Source organism: Heterodontus francisci, chromosome 41, assembly GCF_036365525.1.
Source record: "Heterodontus francisci isolate sHetFra1 chromosome 41, sHetFra1.hap1, whole genome shotgun sequence".
NCBI lineage: Eukaryota > Metazoa > Chordata > Chondrichthyes > Heterodontiformes > Heterodontidae > Heterodontus > Heterodontus francisci.
In genome coordinates, this window is record NC_090411.1 from 25,860,957 (window position 1) to 25,886,011 (window position 25,055).

At 45.2% G+C, this 25,055-nt stretch overlaps 1 protein-coding gene across 2 annotated transcripts in view; it reads left to right on the top strand.

Moving 5' to 3' along the window:
- The window catches only part of LOC137353373 (BAR/IMD domain-containing adapter protein 2-like 2), a 60,334-nt gene that overhangs the window by 1,961 nt on the left and 33,318 nt on the right, over positions 1-25,055 (top strand). Inside the window, exons 2-5 of one of the 2 annotated variants that reach the window (XM_068019570.1) lie at positions 3,745-3,820; positions 16,855-16,941; positions 23,222-23,283; positions 24,756-24,827. In XM_068019570.1, the coding sequence (XP_067875671.1) occupies positions 3,745-3,820; positions 16,855-16,941; positions 23,222-23,283; positions 24,756-24,827 (297 nt within the window). Of the gene's footprint in view, positions 1-3,744; positions 3,821-16,854; positions 16,942-20,511; positions 20,925-23,221; positions 23,284-24,755; positions 24,828-25,055 lie in introns of those variants that run through there. The other variant, XM_068019571.1, reaches the window with a different exon arrangement.

Consider the following 25,055-nt stretch of genomic DNA (forward strand, 5'->3'; position numbering starts at 1 on the left):
GGACCACAGGAAGAGGAGTGGACGATTCAGTCCCTTGAGCCTCCCCTGCCATTTTTTTTTTTTATTCATTCACGGGACGTGGGCATTGCTGGCAAGGTCAACATTTATTGCCCATCCCTAATTGATAAGATGGTGTGTCACTTTCTTAAACCACTGCAGTCAGTGTGATGAAAGTCCTTCCACATTGCCGTTAGGTAGGGAGTTCCAGGATTTTCACCCAGCGACAATGAAGGAACAGCGATATATTTCCAAAGCCAGGACGGCGCGTGACTTGGAGGGGAACTTGGAGGTGAACTTGGAGGTGATGGTGTTCCCATTCATTTGCCGCCCTTGCCCTTCTAGGGAGTAGAGGTCACACGTTTGTCAGGTGCTATCAATGAAGCCTTGGCGAGTTGGTGCGTTGCGTCTTGTGGAGTGTACTCACTGCAGTTTCTGTGTGCCTGTGATGGAGGGAGTGAATATTTAAGGTGATGAATGGGATGCTATTTACATAAGAACATAAGAAATAGGAGCAGGAGTAGCCCAGTCAGTCCTTCGAGCCCACTCCGCCATTCAATGTGATCATGGCTGATCTTCTACTGCACACCATTTTCCTGCACTATCTCCGTGTTTAATATGGAGAAATCTATCGATCTCAGTCTTGAACGTATTCAACGACTGAGCCTCCACAACCCTCTGGGCAGAGAATTTCAAAGATTCACCACCCTCTGAGTGAAGAAATTCATCCTCATCTCAGTCCTAAATGGTCTTCCCCTTATTCTGAGACTGTGTCACCTGGTTCTAGACTCCCCAGTCAGGGGAAACATCCTTCCTGCATCTACCCTGTCGAGCCCTTTGAGAATTGTGTATGTTTGAATGACATAACCTCTCATTCTTCTGAACTCCAGAGAATAAAGGGCTAGTCTATTTAATCTTTCCTCTGAGGACAATCCCTCCATCCCAGGAATTAGTTTGGTGAGCCTTCGTTGCACTCCTATGGCAAGTATATCTTTCCTTAGGGAAGGAGATCAAAACTGCACACAATACTCCAGGTGAGGTCTTACCAAGGCTCTATATGATTACAGTAAGACATCTTTACTCCAATACTCAAATCCTCTTGTAATGAAGGCCAACATTCCATTTAAAGAGATCTTAGCTGATCTGAATTTTACAGTGCCTGACTTCTCTACCCTCATTGGCAAGCGTGTGCTTGGAGTCTGGTGTGGGATTGGGGGGTGGGGGGTGGGTGGGGGTAGTGCTGTGCAAAAGGCCTGAGAAAAGAAAAGCCCAAGCATGTGTCACCTGCCAGGCGTAGCCCATTGAGGATGATCTAGCATTACAGTTGCCAGGTAATAGTAATTAAATCTGCACTCTGAGGTGAACACTGCCTGGAAGTGAGGCTCAGCAAAGGAATAAATACCATGAGGAGAGAATGGGGAAGGGAGAAGATTGAAGTCTGAAAGAAAAAAAAATTGGATAAACTCTGAATTTCCTTTTAATTCTGCTTATATATTGCAGAACAGTTTTACTCCTGTGCACTGGAGACTTTGCTCACCTGTGATGTCCTGGTTTCACCTGCGTCTTCAGTCTTTTAATTATCTCGCATTTCCTTTATTGACACTTTATTGAGATTGCAACATTCAAAATGTAGAATGAGTAATAAAGCTGTAAATTTATTTTGAAGTGTATGCAACGTCCATCACTCTTGTGATGGTGGCTGGGTCCATATCAGGAAATGACCCTAATGACCCTTTATCTTCTATTGTATTGGTTACTCATTGAGATGAATCTTCCCAAAAGGATAATGGCATGTTAACCACACAGGGCATCAACAATGTGCAAATCAGCCAGCAAGCTCAGGGGATAGGGAGATATGACGAGTTGTGAATATTCTGAACCTGCTAGTTTGCCTTGCTGGATTTGCACATTAATTACCCATTAAACTCGCTGTAGAAATTTATGGCTCCTAATTAAGAGGGCAAGTACCTTTTTAACAATATGATTGTTGATAACCTAAGTCATTACAGAACTGTGCAGTGTGTAGTGAAGATCCCCTCCTGCCAAGAATGAGGCATATTACTTTCGTCATGAGCATTAATTTTAAACTGTTGCTGGAGTGAAGAAATGACTTGTTTTACAAGAGATCACCAGACACTTGGCTGGAAGAACATTTGCATACTAAGAGACAGTGCTTGGAGAGACAAAAGAATTGCTCACTGATTCATTTAACAGAGATTGGTCTGGGCAATGGTGATCCACATCTTGTCAGTGTGGGAGACAGCACTACACCACCCCCCTCCCCCCAACCGAGAGCTTTAAGATCCACAAATGCAGAGGTTTGTTTAAACAGTTAGTCACATGACTAAACTGCTGGCCAACTTGGAGTTTTGAATTGTGCTCACAGGACAGTTTGGTCAGACTGCAGATTGTAACTGAACCTGGAACAAGAAGCCTCTCTCCTGGCTGGCTTTCTCGCTTTCTCACAACCCTCCGAACCTACTGAAGGCATCACTGGGCCCCAATGAATAGCAAGACTTACCATCAACCAAAGACTCAACATCAAACTCAAAGGATTGTAACTACAATCCAGATATTGCCTCAAACTTTTCCCCTTTATTCGTTCTACTGTTTCTGTCTCCATCTGCATGTTTGTTTATCGTGTATGCATGCTGGCGTGGTCGCGTCGTGTATTCGTAGCCGTTAACCGAATTAGAGTTTAAGTCATTATCCACCTTTCTTGTTTAAATCTCAGAAAACCTGTCTGATTTCTTTGCCTTACAATTGGAAAGCAGTGAACAAGGATTCACTGAGGGGGGAGCTACCAACACTGTGTTCATAAAATTAAACCCTGTTACGGTTAAACCAGGCAAAGGCTGAGAGGGAACCCCTAGACCCCTATCTCACCTGGTCGTAACAAGTGTCAGTCATCACCCCGTAGTATATGAGGGACTTAGACTTGACTCTCAAACATCAGGTTCCCTCAAAATAAATCTCGCAGCATTCTTAAAAAATCAAGGCTGACACTCCAGTTCAGTACCGAGGGAGCGCTGCACTGTTGGAGATGCCGTCTTTTGGATGAAGTTAAACCAAGGCTCCATCTGCTTGCTTGGGTGGATGTAAAAGATCCCACGGCACTATTTTGAAGAAGGGTAGGGGAGTTCTCCCCGGTGTCCAGGACAATATTTATCAACATCACAAAAACAGATTATCTGGTCATTATCACATTTCTGTTTGAACTACTGTCAAATCAGGTAGAGGAAGAGAAATAAAGTGCAAGATTGGATTAAGAGAGAGAGAGTAAAAAGACAAAGGTGCTATATAAATGCAAGTCTGTTTTCTTTTAAAAATTGCTGAAAATTTTCAACAGTGCAACTCTGTTTTAGTTTAACGTTTTCTCCCCTCCCGTTGTTGATTGGGAAGGTTTTATTTTAACACTATTTCAGCGTTGCCTACATAGCAGCCACGGCACACACCCAAAAGAAAGTAATTGTACAAATTCCTCTCCATGACAAAATGGTGTGATTATAAACGTAAAGTATTTGTAAATGCAAATTCTGACTTTTGTACCATGAGGTCATTCTTGATGAGCCTAGAACAGCCCAACAGTTTCCAATTTCTCTTATCTGAATAATTCTGCTTTCTTTTATCTGAATTGAATAAAATACTCAGTAATTAGATTGACCTGGATCCATGCAAGATGTACTTGCCGTTGTAACTCGATCCCAGTGATGTCTGGCTGTCTAATCATTTTGTCTTTGATTGCAGAATATAATGGAACAATTCAATCCGGGACTGCAGAATCTGGTGTTCCTCGGGACCAACTTTGTCAGAGCTTTCAGAAGTAAGCATTAAACTGGAGGCTTGGATTTTGTTCTCAGCCCGACGTCAGGTTTCGTGGCGGGGGGTTGTGGGGATGGTGGGGGGGTGGGGGGTGCAGAGAATTGGAGTGGCAGTGGCGCCATGGAGCCTGACGCTAGGATTGCCGTGCCCGATCTTCCCGGTGGTGGCAAGGCTCCGTGGCGGCACCTCCGCCAGTCTGCTGCGGGACCCGACTTTAAATATTTAAAACAGCTCTCTTGCATAAATTTAAATGGAATTCGCCGTGATCTTACCTTCAGTTCCCAATCTTGAGCTCATCGAGCAGCACTCACGCCCCTTCACTTTCCCGTCCCGGAGAAGCTGGCACCACCAAGGTGGGGAAGGGCCAAGTCTGCATGATTGGTATGGGGAAACTTTCGCAAAATGTCGATTGCTTCTGCTGATAGATTTAGCACATCAAACAGCTGTTCTGAAAGTTTCCCGATCAAATCTGGAGTCAGACAGGGCTGTCCTCTTTCCCCGGTCTTGTTTGTTTGCTGTATTGAACCCTTTGCTGAGTCTATTAGGAAGGATGCGAGCATAAGAGGGGTGACAATCCCAGGCAGCGGAGGCACTCAGGTCAAAACCTCCCTGTACATGGATGACGTCGCCGTCTTCTGCTCGGATCCGCTGTCCGTGCGCAGACTGATGAGCATCTGCGACCAGTTCGAACTGGCCTCGGGAGCCAAAGTTAACCACGGCAAGAGCGAGGCCATGTTCTTTGGGAATTGGGCTGACCGATCCTTTGTCCCCTTCACCGTCAGGTCAGATTACCTGAAGGTGCTGGGGATATGGTTCGGAAGTGCCGGGGCGTGCACCAAAACATGGGAGGAGCGAGTAGCCAAGGTACGACAAAAGTTGGGCATGTGGGGGCAGCGATCTCTCTCCATTGTGGGTAAGAACCTGGTCATCAGGTGCGAGGCGCTCACGTTATTGCTCTACGTGGCGCAGGTCTGGCCCATACCCCACTCCTGCGCCGTGGCAGTCACCCGAGCCATTTTCCGCTTTGTCTGGGGATCTAAAATGGACCGGGTCCGGAGGGACACGATGTTCAAATCTCTGGACATGGGCGGGAAAAATGTACCCAACGTGGCCCTCATCCTGATGACCACCTTCGTGTGCGGCTGCATCAAGTTATGTGTAGATCCCCAGTACGCAAACTCCAAGTGTCACTACGTGCTGAGGTTCTATCTGTCCCCGGTGTTGCGAAGGATGGGCCTGGTCACATTGCCGCGGAACGCTCCGTGCAGTTGGGACGCGCCGTACCACCTATCCTTCGTGGAGCAGTTTCTGCGGAAAAACACCTTTGACTACCGGTCCATCAGGCAGTGGTCTGCACGGAATGTCCTCAAGGCCCTACGGGAAAAGGAAACGGTGGATCCTGTCGGATGGTTCCCCGAGCAGACCGTCAAAGTCATTTGGTGGAATGCCTCATCACCAGAACTTTCAAACAAGCACCAAGACGTAGCTTGGCTGGTGGTGAGAAGGGCCCTCCCCGTCAGATCCTTCATGCACACCCGAAGTCTCGCCCCCTCCGCACAGTGCCCCCGCGTTGGCTGTGGTGGGGAAGAGACGGTCGCCCACCTCCTCCTGGAATGTGCCTTTGCAAAGCAGGTGTGGAAAGAGATGCAGTGGTTTTTGTCAAGGTTCATCCCAAGCAGCTCTGTAACACAGGAGTCTGTGCTCTACGGGCTGTTCCCAGGGACGCACACCGAGACAAACATCAACTGCTGCTGGAGGACTATCAATTCGGTGAAAGACGCCCTTTGGTCTGCCCGAAACTTGCTGGTCTTCCAGCGCAAAGAGTTGTCCACCACCGAATGTTGCAGACTGGCACATTCCAAGGTCCAGGACTACGTGCTGAGGGACGCACTAAAGCTTGGGGCAGCCGCAGCAAAGGCTCAATGGGGAAAGACCACAGTGTAAGGTTCCCCCACCAAGCTAGACTGAGGGGCTGGATCCATGGGAAACCCCTCGAACTGTATCGTTAATATTCTGAATTGCTGTAAATGTAAAACTGTAATTGACATGACAATTGAGAAACGGAAGGGTTGGGAAGAAACTCATGACAGTATTGAAGGAAACTGATCTCCCTTGCAATGTTTGTATTTTTTGGTGCTGTTTGGAAACTGTTTGGCAATGTAATTTTTACAGATTTTTATGAATAAAGTATATTTTGGAAATAAAAAAAAAATCAAACAGCTGTAAAAATGTCACAACATGGGCGGAACAGAAGGAAATGACCTAATTACCAGACACTAATGAGGTGGGATGATAATACAAAGTTAGACAGAACAGAAAATAGCCTCTGGCTAGAGCCATATAACACCAGCAGCACAGACTAGTTAATTGATCTCCAACAGTAAGGGATAACACTCTGATCTGTCTCCTAAAGCTTATCTTGGTGTGTGTGAGCAAAAGTGCTTCAAGAATACAAGTGAAGATTAGGTGATAACATTTGGATGCTTTTATGAAAAATGTATTTCTCAGCTGCTTTATTTGCAACAAGTAAATCATTACAGCAACTTGTATTTACAAAGCAGCATTAACATAATGGGGGTGACAACCCAAGCCACTCATAGTTTGGAGTCAGACTCAAGCAGGAGGAGGAAGCAAATGTTGACAACTAGGAGGAGAGCAACTAGACAGTCAAATGAAGCAAAATTAAAATCACCAATTGTTCAGTCTACCTGGAATCACTGTCTTCCCCCTCAACCACCACAAATACCAGGATTTGGTTTTCCTGATGCAAAGTTTCATGGTCCGCCACCTTTCCTACCTGGATGGTTACCAACGATTCCAGCAGGACCACCGTTAATTCCCCCTCCACCTCCAATGGGTCCTGATTCAACTGATGAGGATGATGAAGCTTTAGGAAGCATGCTAATAGCATGGTACATGAGTGGCTATCACACTGGTTATTATTTGGGTCTGAAGCAAGGGCGAATGGAAGCAGGCATGGGCAAGAGTCCTCGTTCTTAGTTTGTAGAATGGTGAACGTTTCTCTCCCAAGGAGAGGAGTGCAACATTTTTGCAATGGATTATGTTTAAAATGTTATCTGTATGAATAAGCCATTAGTACATGTTTGGGGGATCCTTAGGATTGAGTACATGCTTTGTATTGAATAGTGAATTAAAAAATTCTTTTGTTTCAAAAACAAAACTAGACAGTCAGTGACAGTGACAGTTGCTTGATGGTCGGTGGTGGGGTCATGGTCCAGGGGGAAGTAGGAAGAAGTGTCTGAGAGTTGGCGCTGAGCCTCTGCAAGGTAGAGGTCGGTACGCCAGACAACAACAGCACCACCTTTGTCTGCAGGTTTGATGACAATGTCAGGGTTAGACCTGAGAGAACAGAGTGCGGCAAGTTCAGAGGGGGGCAGGTTAGAGTGAGTGAGGGGGGCAGAGAAATTGAGATGATCAATGTCTCGCCGATAGTTTTCAATGAAAAGATCAAGAGTGGGTAAGGGGCCAGAGGGAGGCGTCTAGGTAGAGGGAGAATGCTGGAGGCGGGTGAATGGGTCTTCTGGTCAGGAGGAGGACTCCTGGTCAAAGAGTGAGCCCGGAGGCGAAGACAACGGAAGAAGAGCTCAACGTCATGCCGAGCATGAAATCCATTGAAGTGGGGACGTAAGGGGATAAAACGGAATCCTTTGCTGAGTACAGAACGTTCAGCATCAGAGAGGGGCAGGTCAGAGGGTATAATGAATACACGGCAAGGGGCCAGATCAGAAGGGGTGGGGTCAGAGGGAAGTGAAGGAGAAGAAGGATCTGAAAGGGCATTAGTCCCCATCAGCTCCTGGAGCTTGCATTCCTTAACACCTGAAAGGAAGAAAAAAGTTTTTTGTTAATGCGTCGGATAAGACCAAGGATGAAATGAAACTGTGGAGTTGAACAGCTTTGAGATAAGGTGAGGCGGTGCTGCTGGAGAGAGAGAGGTCTGGTGTGTACATGTGGTGGCGTATGGCACTGAGTGTGGATCTCAGGATGCTGCGAGAACAGCAGTCCGAGGAATGTTGTATTTGTCGGAGATACCTGTAATCTTGGGTGGATTCAAAACATGATGGGTTAAACTGCAGTTGGAATCCACGTGGAATAAGTCGGAGCTGGAGACAGTAACTGAGGAAGATGTGGCTGTGAAAACAAGTTTTGGTAGACACTTTATCAAACACAAGGAGGGAAATAGAAAGCAATGAAGGTAAGCAAGGTAAAAGCGACAAACGAAAATCCCGTTGGAGAGAAGAGCAGAACTTCTTCAAGGTAGGCATACCTGGAAGAGATGTGGCAGTGAATTAAACACTAAAATAAAAGCAAAATACTGCAGATGCTGGAAATCTGAAATAAAAACAACAAATGCTGGAAATACTCAGCAGGTCTGGTAGCATCTGTGCAGAGAGAAACAGAGTTAATGTTTCAGGTCAGTGACCCTTCATCAGAACTGGGAAACATTAGAAATGTAAAAGGTTTTAAGCATTGGTGAGACCAAACGCAGACTGGGTGACCGCTTTGCAGAACACCTCCGCTCAGTCCAAAAGCATGACCCCGAGCTTCCGGTTGCTGGCCATTTCAACACGCCCCCCTGCTCTCATGCCCACATCTCTGTCCCGGGATTGCTGCAGTGTTCCAGTGAACATCAACGCAAGCTCGAGGAACAGCACCTAAATTACCGATTAGGCACGCTACAGCCTGCCGGACTGAACATTGAGTCCAATAATTTCAGAGCATGACGGGTCCCCCTTTATATGTGTTTATATGTTTTATTTTATTTTAGTTTGTTTGTACTGTGCCTGCCCACTGTTTTTTTTCCATGTTTGTGCTTTGGGCCAGGCTGTTCAGGTTTCTATCCATTAACACCCTCTCTGTACTAATGCTTTGTCTTTCTACATACCATTAACGTACCGTTTGCCTTTGCTGTATGACCTTCTGGTCAGCTATTCTCTGTGACCTTGTCCTATCAACGCCTTAGTTTAGTTTAGTTTTTTAGTTTTAGTTCAGAGATACAGCACTGAAACAGGCCCTTCGGCCCACCGAGTCTGTGCCGACCATCAACCACCCATTTATACTAATCCTACACTAATTCCATATTCCTACCACATCCCCACCTGTCCCTGTATTTCCCTACCACCTACCTATACTAGGGGCAATTGCTACTGGCCAATTTACCTATTAACCTGCAAGTCTTTGGCATGTGGGAGGAAACCGGAGCACCCGGAGGAAACCCACGCAGACACAGGGAGAACTTGCAAACTCCACACAGGCAGTACCCAGAATTGAACCCGGGTCGCTGGAGCTGCGGTGCTAACCATTGCGCCACTGTGCCGCCCTTATTGTTATCTCTTTTGTTATCTCTTGCCCCACCCCCCCCTTTACTTAAAACCTTTTACATCAGATAGTGCGTAAGGGAGGGAGAGAGAAATGACTGGGCAGCCATGTACTTGACTGAAATGGCCATTCTTCAAGACTGAGCACTGAGCGAGACCTTTAAGTAACATGGCTCGAAAGTTGGTAGGTAGCTGAAAGTAGACTTGGGCTTCATTCCACAAGGGCACTGAGACCTCATAAACATGAACAAGGACTACTTATCAGAATGTGAGTGAAGAAATTGTGTCCAATTCAGCAATGTCAGGGCTCCAGGCAATAAAAACTGCGGCTGGACACTGAACAAAGAATATTGCTTATGAAGACATGGGGACTTTTTGTTTTACTTAAACTGTCTTGCCAGCTCTGATGTGTATCACTATTGTACTGTACGATCTTTACAGCCACTCTTTTGCTGTTTTGGTGCCAATTACCATATTTGTCTGATTTGTTTGCTCTATTCAATCTAGTGCTATATGGAGCAAAGGGCTGATTTAAAAAAAAATCTCCTTGTGCTTGCTTGCATTCCTGTAAATGTTGATGCTTGCTGGGATATGGTATCATGGAAACTAGGTGCATTCTCCTACCCACCATAATGGTGTGAGTTAATGTGGGTTGGAAGGGTCATTGATCAGTGTTTTGTTTTTGGGATATGGGCAAGGTTGACAACTCCACCTTTCTCGCCCATTCCTGGGTGCCCCTTGTGTCTTCCTTTTACTGAAATTTTTTTTTTATTTCCAAAATATACTTTATTCATAAAAATCTGTAAAAATTACATTCCCAAACAGTTTAAAACAGCATCAAGTCAAAAAATACAAACAGTACAAACAATACAAAAGGTGATCAGTTTCCTTCTATACAATCATGAGTTGCCTCACAACCCTTCCATTTCATTGTCATGCCATATACAATTTTAGTTTAGTTTAGTTTAGAGATACAGCACTGAAACAGGCCCTTCGGCCCACCGAGTCTGTGCCGACCATCAACCACCCATTTATACTAATCCTACACTAATCCCATATTCCTACTGCATCCCCACCTGTCCCTATATTTCCCTACCACCTACCTATACTAGGGGCAATTTATAATGGCCAATTTACCTATCAACCTGCAAGTCTTTTGGCATGTGGGAGGAAACCGGAGCACCCGGAGAAAACCCACGCAGACACAGGGAGAACTTGCAAACTCCACACAGGCAGTACCCAGAATTGAACCCGGGTCGCTGGAGCTGTGAGGCTGCGGTGCTAACCACTGCGCCACTGTGCCGCCCATTTACATTTACAGCACACAAAATTTTCTCGATACAGTTCGAGGGGTTTCCCATGGATCCAGCCCCTCAGTTCAGCTTGGTGGGGGGACCTTACACTGAGCCTTTGCTGCGGCTGCCCCAAGCTTTAGTGCGTCCCTCAGCACGTAGTCCTGGACCTTGGAATGTGCCAGTCTGCAACATTCGGTGGTGGACAACTCTTTGCGCTGGAAGACCAGCAGGTTTCGGGCAGACCAAAGGGCGTCTTTCACTGAATTGATGGTCCTCCAGCAGCAGTTGATGTTTGTCTCGGTGTGCGTCCCTGGGAACAGCCCGTAGAGCACAGACTCCTGTGTTACAGAGCTGCTTGGGATGAACCTCGACAAAAACCACTGCATCTCTTTCCACACCTGCTTTGCAAAGACACATTCCAGGAGGAGGTGGGCGACCGTCTCTTCCCCACCACAGCCAACGCGGGGGCACTGTGCGGAGGGGCGAGACTTCGGGTGTGCATGAAGGATCTGACGGGGAGGGCCCTTCTCACCACCAGCCAAGCTACGTCTTGGTGCTTGTTTGAAAGTTCTGGTGATGAGGCATTCTGCCAAATGACTTTGACGGTCTGCTTGGGGAACCATCCGACAGGATCCACCGTCTCCTTTTCCCGTAGGGCCTTGAGGACATTCCGTGCAGACCACTGCCTGATGGCCCGGTGGTCAAAGGTGTTTTCCCTCTACACTGAAAATGTGTTCTAGTTGGATGGCCTGGTAGGGCCACTCTACAGAGCATTGAGAGTCCGCCACGCAGTAAGGAACTGGAATCACATCTCGGTGATACTAAGTGGAGCTGGCAGTTTCCCTTCCCTGAAGGATATTAGATAACCAGTTTGAAATTTTATTTATTTTTATCCTGTTTCATGGGATATGGGCGTTGCTGGCCAGGCCAGCATTTATTGCCCATCCCTAATTGCCCTTGAGAAGGTGGTGGTGAGCTGCCTTCTTGAACCGCTGCAGTCCAAATGGGGTAGGTACACCCACAGTGCTATTCGGAAGGGATTATTCTTTTATTGCAATAGAATAGCTTTTATAGAATCGTACAGTACAGAAGGAGGCCATTTGGCCCATTGTGCAGGTGCTGACTATTTGAATGAGATATCCAATTAGTCCCACTTCCCCACTCTTTCCCTATAGCCCTGAAAATTTTCAGTTTCCAAATATTTCCCTTTTCCTTTTTGAACGTTACTATTGAATCTCCTTCCACCCCTTTTCAGACGGTGCATTTCAGATCATAAAAGCTCTCTGATTAAAAAACAATCTTCTCATCGGCCCTCTGGTTCTTTTGGCCATTATCTTGGCTACTGAACCGCCTGCCAGTGTAAACTGTTCCACCTTATTTACTCGATCAAAATCCATCATAACTTTGAACACCTCTATTAAATCTCCCTTTAGCCTGCTCTGCTCTAATGACAGCCATCCCAGTTGCTCCACATAACTGAGGTGTTTCACCCCGGTACCATCCTGGTAAATCTCCTCTGCACCCTCTGCACGGCCTTGACATCCTTCCTGAAGTATGGTGCCCAGAATTGAACACAATGCTCCAAGTGAGGCCTACACCAGTGATGATAAAGATTACAACGTAACCTCTTTGCAATTGTACTCTATGCCTCTTTCAATAAGGCCAAGGATTCATATGGTTCATTCACAGCTTTACCATTTCCTTCCAGTGCTATTTGTCTTCATCTGATGCCCACCCAAGAGCTTTCTAGTTAATGCAGGATTGCCGACTGGTTGACTATACCGGGAGGTATCATAAGACCATAAGAAATAGGAGCAGGAGTAGGCCATATGGCCCCTTGAGTCTGCACCGCCATTCAATAAGATCACGGCTGATCATCTACCTCAATTCCACTTTCACGGCCTATCCCCGTACCTCTTGATTTCTTTAGTCCCCATCACATGACCTCCCGCCTCAAACTGCCTGCTCCCACACTCGTGCTATTGGTCGCTCGACACATCTATCCTGATGGCCCCGCCTTCCACGCATATCCATTTGTAATTAACTGATTGGCTGGCTCTTGACTGACAGCCTTGTTTCCCGTTTTTGTTAGAATTGACAAACGCACCATTGTTTTCCCCATGCCGTCTGTTATTTGTCTCCTGGGTGTTGCTCGTGGCAGTGTCCAGGAGATTAATATTTAATTCTTAGCGACGCCAAGATGATCCCGATGGTTTGGCAACTCAATGTTAATGCTTCGTTCACATTTATCTCGAGAGGGCTTTTTGGGGTGGGGTGGGGTGGGAGGGGCAGCACTGGAGAAGTTGGGACTGTTTTCCTTGGAGCAGAGAAGGCTGAGAGATGATTTGATTTAGGTATTCAAAATCTTGAGGGGTCTGAATGGAGTAGATGGAGAGAAACTGTTTCCTCTCATGAAAGGATCGAGTACAAGAGGGCACAGATTTAAAGTATTTGGTAAGAAGCAAAAGTGACACGAGGAAAAACTTTTTCATGCAGCAAGTGGTTAAGGTCTGAAATGCACTTCCAGAGAGTGAGGTGGAGGCAGGTTCAATTGAAGCATTCAGAAGGGAATTAGACTGTTATATGAAAGGGAAGAATGTGCAGGGTTACGGGGAGAAGGTGGGGTATATGGACCTGAGGGAGTTGCTCTTTCGGAGAGCCAATGCGGACTCCTGCAATGATTCTGTGGATCCAGGGCTATTCTGTATGAAAGTCAGGCGTTTTCTTTTGTGTGGTGTGTAATTGACTGCGTGCAACTCCCTTGTTAAAGTGATGAGTCATGTTAATGTGCTGATCGATTGCCCTCATTGTCCCATGTGTGAACAAGACAGATCAGCTGTGTTGTTTATTTTGTACCTGTCTGTTCCTGGCCAAGAGCACACACCATAATAAATCGATGTTCCTGTAATGGTTTTGATGAGGATGTTTTAGAGAATAATTTTTTCCATTTTCTTGTGTGGGCTACACAACAACAACTTGTGTTAACATAGTGCCTTTGACGCAGTACAAACATCCCAAGGCATTTCAGAGGAGCATCATTAGACAGAATCTGACACAGTCATATAAAAAGATATTTGTACTGATGACCAAAAGCTTGGACAAAGACATAGGTCCTAAAGAGCGTCTTAAAGGAGGAGAGAGAGGTGGAGTGGTTTAGGGAGGGAACTCCAGAGCTTAGAACCCTGGTAGCAGAAGGTATGGCTGCCAATAGTGGAGCGATGAAAATTGGGGATGCGCAAGAGACCAGAATAAGAGGATTGCAGCTATCTCAGAGGATTGTACCCCTGAAGGTGGTTAGACAAATAGGGAGGAGTGCAGTCATGGATGTTAATTATGTATCAATTATTTAATTATATGCAGGTGCAAAGTGCTAATGGGGACTTCACCGTAAGGTCTTAAAAGAAGTGGCTGGTGAGATAGTTGATGCGTTGGTTTTAATTTTGCAAAATTCCGTAGATTTGGGGTAGGTTCCATTAGATTGGAAAATAGCGAATGTAACTCCTTTATTGAAAAAGGGTGGGAGCCGGAAACTACAGGCCAGTTAGCTTAACATCTGTCATAAGGCAAATGTTAAAAGTTATTATTAAAAACATTTTAGCAGGGCACTTAAAAAAAATTCAAGGGAATCGGGCAGAGTCAACATGGTTTTTTTGAAAGGGAAATCACGTTTAACCAATTTATTGGAGTTCTTTGAGGAAGTAACATGTGCTGTGGATAAAGGGGAACCAGTGGATGTACTGTACTTAGATTCCCAGAACGCATTTGATGAGGTGCCACATCAAAGGTTATTGCGGAGAATAAAAGCTCATGGTGTAGGGGGTAACATATTGACATGGATAGAAGATTGGCTAGCTAACAGGAAACAGAGTAGGCATAAATGGGTCATTTTCTGGTTGGCAAGATGTAATGAGTGGTGTGCCACAGGGATCTGTGCTGGGGCCTCAACTTTTTACAATTTATAGAAATGACTTGGATGAAGGGATCGAAGGTATGGTTGCTAAATTTGCTGATGACACAAAAATAGATAGGAAAGTAAGTTGTGAAGAGGGCATAAGGGGGCTACAAAGCGATATAGATAGGTTAAGTGAGTGGGCAAAGATCTGGCAAATGGAATATAATGTGGGAAAATGTGAAATTGTCCATTTTGGCAGGAAGAATAAAGAAGAAGCATATTATGTAAATGGTGAGAGATTGCAAAGCTCTGAGATGCGGAGGGATCTGGGTGTCCTGGTGCATACATCGCAAAAGGTTAGTATGCAGGTAAAGTACGTAATTAGGAAAGATAATAGAATGTTATCGTTTATCAAGAGGGGATTTGAATACAAATGTAGGGAGGTTATGCTTCAGCTATACAGGGCATTGGTGAGATCACATCTGGAGTACTGTGTACAGTATTGGTCTCCTTATTTGAGGAAGGATATAAATGTGTTAGAAGCATTTCAGAGAAGTTTACTAGACTAATAGCTGGAATGGGAGGGTTGTCTTATGAGGAAACGTTGGACAGGCTAGGCTTGTATCCACTGGAGTTTAGAAGAGTAAGAGGCAACTGTGGTCTTACTTGAGCACTTAGAAGGAAACTCTGACTGAGACTGGTGGAGGGTTTAAGTGAGGAGCTACATATTTGTAATCCTTTTACACTGCACTATAAATGAGAAACTGAGGAAAGATAGGCTCCAGCATTATCCTTCCAAAACAAACTTTATGGGATTTAACAATGCAGTGATTTGAACACAAGGATAAGAATTTTAAAATTGAGGTGTTTCCAGGCCAGGAGCCAATGCAGGTCAGTGACCGGGACTTTGATGCGAGTTATGATATAGATAGTAGTGCTTTGGATCAGCTCATGCTTACAGGCTGTGTGCATCCTGTGACTATATATAATGGTATGCTCCCAGACCACAGCTGATACAGCTCAAACTCACCCCCTAGGAACAAGAAAGAATGATCCGGGGAAAGGAATTCCGGAAACTGGTAGAAACACCCTCTCTACACTTGGTGCCTCTACACAGTGACAATGAAATACAGACTTGTATTTAGATAGCGCCTTTCACGGCCTCAGAATGTTCCAACGAACAAATATTAGAAATGTTTTGGTTTTAAGCAAGTAAAGCGGGGGTGGGGCAAGAGATAACCAAAGAGAAGGTGTTGATAGGACAAGGTCACAGAGAATAATTGAACAGAAGGTCATGGAACAAACGGTATGTTAATGGTGTGTTTTCAGGTGAAGCAGCGATTTACTTGTACTTCTTTCAATGTAGTATACTGTATTCGCTGCTCACAATGTGGTCTCCTCTACACTGGGGAGACCAAACGCAGACTGGGTGACCGCTTTGCGGAACACCTCCGCTCAGTCCGTAAGCAGGACCCTGAGCTTCCGGTTGCAGGCCATTTCAACAACTGCCCCCCCACCCCCTTGCCCTGCTCTCATGCTCACATCTATGTCCTGGGATTGCTGCAGTGTTCCAGTGAACATCAACACAAGCTCGAGGAACAGCATCTCATTTACCGATTAGGCACACTACAGCCTGCCGGACTGAACATTGAGTTCAATAATTTCAGAGCATGACTGGTCCCCCTTTTTATGTTTAGTTTTTTTTTTTCTTTTTTATTTGGTTATTTTATTTTAGTTTGTTTCTGCTGTTCCAATGTTTCTAAGAATTTTTTTTTAATGTTTGCGCTTGGAGCACTTTACAGTCAATTCACACCCTCTCTGCACTAATAGTTTGTCTTTCATCTGGTCAGTTATTCTCTGTGACCTTGTCCTATCAACACCTTCTCTTTTGTTAACTCTTGCCCCACCCCCCGCTTTACTTGCTTAAAACTTTTTACATTTCTAATATTTGTTCGTTCTGAAGAAGGGTCACAGACGGAAACATTAACTCTGCTTCTTTCCTCCACAGATGCTGCCAGTCCTGTTGAGTATTTCCAGCATGTCTTGCTTTTATTTCAACTTTCCAGCATCTGCAGTATTTTGTTTTTGTTTTATAGCTTTGATTTCTGCTTAAGTTTCTAGAGCAGGATTTGAACCTATAACCACCTGATTGAAAGGTGAGAGAGCTACCTATTGAGCCACAGCTGACATTTGGCACTGCTCCTATCAAACACAGCAGTAATTTGTACCTTCACAGCTCCTTATCAGACTTGAACAGAGTGATGCAGTGCAATTAAGAAGGCTATGTGTGCAAATTGGCTGCTGATTTTCCTACATTACAATAGGGCTGATTTTTCAATGCAATGCGTCAATGGGGAACCTCACTTATGGGTATCATACATCTGGAGATCGCAGGATGTTGCCCACCATGTTGTGACAATGGCTGGAAAACCACATTCCCCCTATATGTGACTCCACTTCTATTGAGCCCCCTTTTTTTAATCTCTCTTTTTATTGTCTTCTCTTTTTCCAGTGTTGGCCACGGCAGCTAACGACTATTTTGTTGCAGTTGGGAAATTTGGTGAGCAAGCCTTGAAGACTTCCACTTCACAGATATTGGGTAAGAGTCCACTCCCTTAAGGATCAGGGCTGCTCGGTCTCCCATGAGGTAAGACGACCACCTCGCGTGTGAAATGAACCTGTTTGCACAGTAAAACTGTGGAGTTCGTTTTTCCAAGCATTCTTCAAGGTGAGGGATATTAGTTGTGGTCAGATGGAATGCTTTCATTGCCAATGCCTCTTTGATCAGGTAACGATCAGGTTAGATGCAGAGTAAAACTGTCTCTGCTCTCCCCCTAATCTTGGTAACACACCTGTGCTGTACCAAAATGAGACCTGTGCATCTATACACCTTTGGCCTAAGTTAATTGACTGTTGGTACCATTCTTGTTGGTAGCCCTTTGGGAACTGGGTTGAGACTGATAAAATCACTTCACGAGGGACTCTTACGACTAGCAAACTGAGGGGACTTCATTCCCATTAATCTAGGTTGGATTGAAATCCAGGTGCCTGATGTAAAAGGACATTGTACTGATCCAGAAGTATCAAAACTGTGAACCCTGAGCCCCCCAAAGTCCAGGCAACTTAGTCCTATTAGTGCTATTGTTTTTTACTCTCTGCTTATACATGGAATTTACAGCACAAAAACAGCCCATTGGACCCAATAGGTCTACACTGGTGTTAATGCTCCACACAAGCCTCCCAACCTATTTCATTTAGCCCTATTAACATAACCTTCAGTTCCTTTGTCCCTCATGTACTTATCTATCTTCCCCTTAAATACATCTATGCTATTGACCTCAACTACTCCTTGTGGTAGCGAGTTTCCCATTTAAACCACTCTAAGTAAAGAAGTTCCTCCTGAATTCCTTATTGGGTTTATCAGTGACTATCTTATATTTAGAGCCCCTAGATTTGGACTCTCCAACAAGTGGAAACATCTTCTCTATGTCTACCCCATTAAACCTTTTCATAATTTTAAAGACCTCTATTAGGTTACCCCTCAGCCGCCTCTTTTCCAGAGCAAATCACCCCAGTCTGTTCATTCCTTCCTAATAGTTATAACCACTCAGTTCTGGTGTCATCCTTGTAAATCTTGTGGTTTGTCTTGTTTAAATTCCACGGGCCTAGAGGTTTGGTGGATAAATCCAAAACAGAACGTTAAGATCAGCAACCTGCAAATATGAAAATTAATGGGAACATGATTTGAGCTTCATAGGTAAACATAACCTTTGCTTTATTTGTTCATGGGAACTGGGTGTCACTGACAAGGCCAACATTTATTGCACAACCCTAATTGCCCTTGACAAGGTGGTGGCAAGCCGCCTTTTTGAACTGATGCAATCCAAAGCTAGACACACCCACAGTGCTGTTAGGAAGGGAATTCCAGGATTTTGGCCCAGTGACAGTGAAGGAACGGCGATATAGTTCCAAGTCAGAATGGTGAGTCACTTGGAGGGGAACTTGCAGATGGTGGTGTTCCCATGCGTCTACCCACCACGCCCTTCTAGGTGGTAGAGGTCATGGGTTTGTAAGGTGCTGTCGAAGGAACCTTGGCAAGTTGCTGCAGTGTATCTTGAACCTGAAAGTCTATGGTACAAATCTATGAGGCTGTCGCTGAGGACAAAAAATGTTGACACTTCTGTGCTACATCATTTAGTCCCCCTTTTGAAACAAATATACCTTCAGGACCAGCAATCCCTTTATGATAGCTTGATGGGTTCAAACACTGATAACCTCCCTGAACTGTGGGGACCCCTCCCGGAGCCCCTGTTGGGAAAGCCAATGTTTTAAATCATATCTCTTTGTTTACTCTTCTATCTGGTGTGATAGTTGCAGGCCGAGAGAGACTTGCTTCTTGACTGACATCACTGAGGTGTCTGCCCTTAAAGTTTAATTTGGAAAATGTCCATTATTGGTGTCTACACTTGCCAGTTTCAGTCATGATTCAGCCAAAAAGAGGATCTGAAGTCACCCAAACTGTCAGATGGTCTAAAAGCAGATGTTACTGCAAGTCAACCAGCCTACAGTAGGCCACATGTAAAACCCACCTTTCTGTGAGAGATGAAATTCCCGGAGGCACCAATGAGGTAGATAATATTGCAGGCTGTAGCTGTTTTTTTGTAAAAGAAATTGCCAAATGCTTTGACCTGGATCTTAATTTCCACTCCACACTTATCACTCATTGCTAAGTAGTGATATCATGCCAGCATTATCTGGCTGGAGGGAGCCAGGATTTGACGGGGGAGAAGCAGGAGTTACTTCAGCTGTTGTAAAACATGTTCATCACAATAGTTCCTTATCTCCCACTGGATACCATAAAGGACAAAGCAGCTGTGTCCCCTGCTGCTCGCTTTCTGGAGTCTTTGAGCCACTGGGGCACTACGCTGCAGACTTCAATGGTCTAATCGCGTAAGGGGAATGGGTTTTATCCATTTAAGATGGGGCGGCCATTTTTCCAATGTCGCTGGGCGCCCCTGACAAATGAGTACAACTCTCGGTGGAACCTTGTCTTCAAGGGGGCATTAATACACATATTCACTTCTTCACCCCTCTCCCCACACCCGTGTATCCTTGAACGCCCTTGATGTCAGCACAGCAAACTTAATAGAGTCGGCTGGTCTGAAAACAGTGGATATACAGTGATAAGCACAGCCCTCAAAATGGGAGTTATAGGACTGAATTTTCCCAGTCCCATTGAGGCAGGTTAGGAGGCAGGACCAGGAACAAAGTTGTAAAATGGCGTGTCAGGTCGTCTACCCGACGCGTTCCCACCTCTGAGCGATCTTGCCAGAGGCAGAGACAACGCACTAGAGGCTACCCAGCCAGCAGTGGCCGGCCGTCAATGAGGCCTATTAATGCACAGACCAACTGGGGTGCAACAGCCACAGCTGAAGCCATCCTGCGAAGGGGCTCCCCCTCCACAGTGATGGCCTCACGGTAGTGGCCTTGCAGCATTTTTAATTATCTTGCGAAACGGCAGAGAGTGCCTCCATTTTGAGACACCCTTGCAGCCTTCTGCCTGCCTCAGCAGCTCCCACCTCTCCCAGTGCAGCTGCCAAGTGGACATCACTGTGAGCCCTCTCAATGCACCTGCTGCTTCACTGGTCCACCTGCTATCCTGAATTGCTCGGGGCTTCCGGAGGGGACTTCTTAATTGGATGCCTCGGGGAAGATCGCGACCGGTTTCCTGCCGTGGCCACTTCCAGGTTCACTTCCGGAATTGAGGCCGATGCCCGTGATACGCCCCATACGGGAAAATGCAGCCCATACTGTGGGGTTGTGACCCCGACGGGAGAGAACTATGGACACGTCTTTAAAATATTAAGATGGCTGCCTTTGCTTCCTCATAGTGTTGAATGGACCCCAGAGTAAGTTTATAAGGTGCCCATAAAGTGAACCTGAGGACTTTTTAAACCCACCTTCATGCCAGACTGCAATAAGACTCCACAGAGTGTGAAGCTCAGTGATATGGGGTGGCTTGACTTTGGTGAAATCGGAAGTCAAGATTGAGTCATGATTCCTGAACTATATTGCCACATTCATATTGACACACACAATAAATTAATTTGTGAAAGGGCGCAGATAAATGTAGCCTTACCTCATAAAAAATACACAACGTACCAGAGTTGCTCCACCAAAGTACTAGCTGGTTCGGATGGTTAGCGAGCAGTTGATTACGCAGCCTAGGAAAACGCCATTCCCTGATGTTTGCAGAATTGAGCAGTTTCAGATGGGGTGAGGGTAGGGGTTGCTAGTGCTGGTCTCCCTCATCTTGGGAGAAACAAAGTGTCAGAGGTTTCTGCTCCTGATTGCTATCAGGCAACCACTGTTGGATTTGTAAAAAAAATATTTGTTCATGGGATGTGGGCAAGGCCCAGCATTTAATGCCTATCCCTCATGACCCTTGAGAAAGTGTTTATGAGCCACTTTCTTGAACCATTGCAGTCCATGTGGTGCAGCGACAGTGCTGTTAGGGAGTTCCAGGATGTTGATCCAGCGACAGTGAAGGAACGGCGGACGATATAATTCCAAGTCAGGGCGGTGAGTGACTTGGATGGAAACTTGCAGGTGGCGGTGTTCCCATGCATCTGCTGCCCTTGTCCTTCTAGGTGGTAGAGGTCGCGGGTTTGGAAGGTGCTGTCGAAGGGGCCTTGGTGAGTTGCTACAGTGCATTTTGTAAATGGTACACACTGCTGCCACTGTGCGCCAGTAGTCGAGGGAGTGAATGTTTAAGGTGATGGATGGGGTGGCGATCGAGTAGGCTGATTTGTCCTGGATGGTGTCGAGCTTCTTGGGATTGTCTCATCCAGGGAAGTGGAGAGTATTCCAACATACTCCTAATTTGTGCCTTGTAGATTGTGGACAGGCAGTGGAGAGGAGGGAAGTGGGTTATTTGCTGCAGAATTCCCAGCCTCTGACCTGCTCTTGTAGCCACAGTATTTATGTGGCTGCTCCAGTTAAGTGTCTAGTCAATGGTAACCCCCGGGATGTTGTCAGTGGGGATTTAGCGATGGTAATGCCATTGAATGTCAAGGGGAGATGGTTAGATTCTCCCTTGTTAGAGATTGCCATCACAGCATGGACTGCAGTGGTTGAAGGAGAAGGACCACCAGCACCTTCTCCGGGAGAAGCCAGGAATGGGCAACCAATATAATCTTGCCAGTGTCACCCACAGACACGGTGGGCCAAATGGCCTCTTTCTGTGCCGTAAACGTTCTATGATTCTATATACATGGGTATTGGGCAAGTATAGGATTGGGTGATGCACCCTACAGTCGAATAGCCAGAAGGTAGTCAATTTCTGGGCTCCCACACATTAAAATAATTATATAGGTGGGGCACAATAAACTATCTGACACCACAGTCTAGAGAGGAGCAGGGGAGATTTGACTGAAAGTGGAGCTTACTAGGTAAAGCTAAATTAAACGTGTTTCATGTAGTTTCTAGTATTGACCTCATGCAATAGGTCCTTAACCAATGAATTATTCTCATAATAGAAGGGTCATAAGAAAAATTAAACAAAAGGAAAGGTTGATCCATCCAGTAGCTGGATCATTCCATTTAAAAAAGAATTAAACTCCTGTGGTGAGGTAATTCATGTCATTTAATGAACCATTCTCCTCTCCTATTTAATTACCAAGTCTGCACAGATATAGTATTGTTTCCAATTAGTGCAGCCAGAACACCCTGTGCTCTGGTTTACCATGACCTGCCTGCTAAGATTTATAAGCAAATGAAGTAGGTCGCCCCGACATGACCGTGGATCAAGGAGGGATTGAGAGCCTCTGATATCTACCCTGGCCTCAAAAGTGTCACATCAAGCCAAGCTTCATTCTTGGGGGGAGAAGGAGAGGAGGCAAACATGAGGAAGCAGCCAGGGAGTTAGAAAAAAAAAATCAGATGAATGCTAGGCACTGCACAATGAAAGAAAGAGCGGGTGGCATAAACACGGTGGAACCCACTGGGCCAGCTGACGGTGAGGATGAACTGAATCTCAGGGTGAGATCCTCACACGTCAGCTCATTGTGGTGCAGTGATAAATCGAGTGAATAGGTAGCTAAACCGGCAGAGTGTAAACTGGAGGGTCGAAATGCTCAAACTGCACCCTGAATCTGACATGTCCAGTTTGATCACTGAGGGAAGCATTCAGAACAGAGAAGCAGTGGGGGACAAAAGCTTGAGTGAAGCTAACTCCTATCGCCAGATATTGAGTGTGAAGACAGACTTGAGAAACTAAGGTTCTTTAGCTTTGGAAGGATGGAACCTTGCATCTAGAAGATGTTAAATGGTATACGTAGGATAAGTCTGGGGCATTATAAGGGTGGGTTGATAGACCGGATCAAGGGGGATGGAAGCTAAATTGGTGAAAGGTCAATTTAGAGCTGATGTCAGGAAGAAATCTTCACACATCGACAAAGAATGACAACTTGCAATTAATGCCTTTTAATGTAGTAACGCTTCAAAGGAGCGTTACGAAACAACTTTACCCCCAAGCCACATAAAGAGATATTAGGACAAGTGACCAATGGTTTGGTCAAAGTGGTAGCTTTTAAAGAGTGTCGTGATATGACACATAGGGATTAATATTTGGAATGGTCTTCCTGGTAGGATGATAGAGGTGAAAATCTTAGATTCATCGAGGATCCATAATGGAAGGACTACAATGTGTAATTTGCCGAGACAATGAGCTAAGATGGGCTTAAAGTCCTCCTTTATTTGTATCTTTCCTGTGATGTTGTAATTTAGTTTAGATTTGAAACTGGGTTCCTAAAGGTGAATAGGTAGTGGTCTGAAACTCTACACTTTGAATTGATTTTCCCATTTGTTCTCCTGTACAGGTCAGGTCCTGTTGCAGATGACGGATACACAAAAGCAGCTCAGCAATGACCTAGAAAAACTTGTAAGTTTGAGTGGGTCAAAATTCCAGATCATATAGATTGACTACCATCCCTTAAATGATCGGTATAGATTGGCAAATTCCTTAGACATTGGGTCATGGAATGGTTACAGCACAGAAGGAGGCCGTTCAGCCCATCCTGTTTGTGCCAGCTCTCTGCAAGAGCAACTCACCACTCCCTTGACTATTCCCTGTAGCCCTCCAATTTTTTTCTCTTCAAATTTTTTTTTGAAGGCCTGGATTCAATCTTCCTCCCCCATACTCTCGGGCATAGAATCATGGAATACTACAACACAGACATGCATTTATATAGAGCCTGTCACCATCTCAGAATGTCCCAAAGCACTTTGCAGCCAATGAAGCACTTTTGAAGTGTAGTCACCATTGTAATGTAGGAAATGTGGCAGCCAATTTGTGCACAGCAAACTCCCACCAACAGCAATGCCATAATGACCAGACAATCTGTTTTTGTGATGTTGGTTGAGGGATCAATATTGGCCAGGACACCAGGCAAATCTCTGCTGATCTTCTTTGAAATAGTGCCATGGAATCTTTTACGTCTCATGGTTTAATGTCTCACCCGAAAGACAGCACCTGCTCAGTACTGAACTGGGAGGGTCAGCCTAGATTTTGTGCTCACGTCTCTGGAGTGGGACTTGAACCCACAACCTTCTGATTCAGAGACAGTGTTTTTGCCGGTCCTCATCCTGCCCAATGACCTGATTTAATCTCCTCCTCTTCCAATTTTCTCCATCAATTGTCTCTCCTCCTCTTCTGGAGGCATTGACTCGACAGACACCATGCTCCTAGCAACTCAGCAAAGTGGCCTGTTATTCAGGGCTTATGCATGGGACTCTGAGCCAGTCAGAGGACCCAGGGAGAGGACCTACTTAAAGGGAGTAGCTTATGCTTGATCATTCTATCAGGTACTTTAACATTATTGCAGACCTGTCTTTTCACAATTGTATGTGTGCATTTGCGACACCAGATTAAGTCGGTGATATTTAGTATCACTGTCCACTAAAATGTACGGGTCCCAAATGGTGAGTTTTAGCTGGTTATGCAACCACGAAGGAATCACAGACCAGACCAGTCCTGCCTTAACTGAACATCTTCATTTTAAGCAGTGACACTATATATACACCCTAGCTAATTTTTCTCATTCCTGGTCCAGGAGCATCGAAACTCTATTGCAGACATAATCGAAATTAACCTCTCGGCACAGGCAAAACCCATTACAATATAATTAAGATACCAATGGAATGTTTTTGCAGTGATTAACTACTGAAAGATTTGAATACTTGCATTCAGTTGTGTGAATTTACAAACTGAATGCCATGTTTTTGGAGCATCAGTAAATCTTCCAGTTTGTTAAAAGTGTTAAAATGCTCCAATGCTGCCAGATATTTGTCGGTCTGACTATGAGGCTTCACAACCAACTCCGTTGTTCTCATGTTCGATGTTTATTTTTGCAGTTTCGGAGATTCAGTGACGATCTCCTGCGGGAAATGGGCCGTAATATGCAGCTGGACATAGATTACATAATTGTGAGTAAACTGTGAAGGGTTTCGTTTATTAATACATTTCAATTAATATATTTCAAGATTCTTCCTTGACGTCCATAATAGTGCCATGAGGATTGTGCCATGCAGTACATGACTGCGGGATGCTTGCTGATTTCTCCCTGAATTTCAAATAGATAGAGGCAAAAAAAAAGGAACGCCACGTTTCGGGAGTCTTGGCAGTTTTTGCCCAGAAAGGAGTTTTTGCTTTAA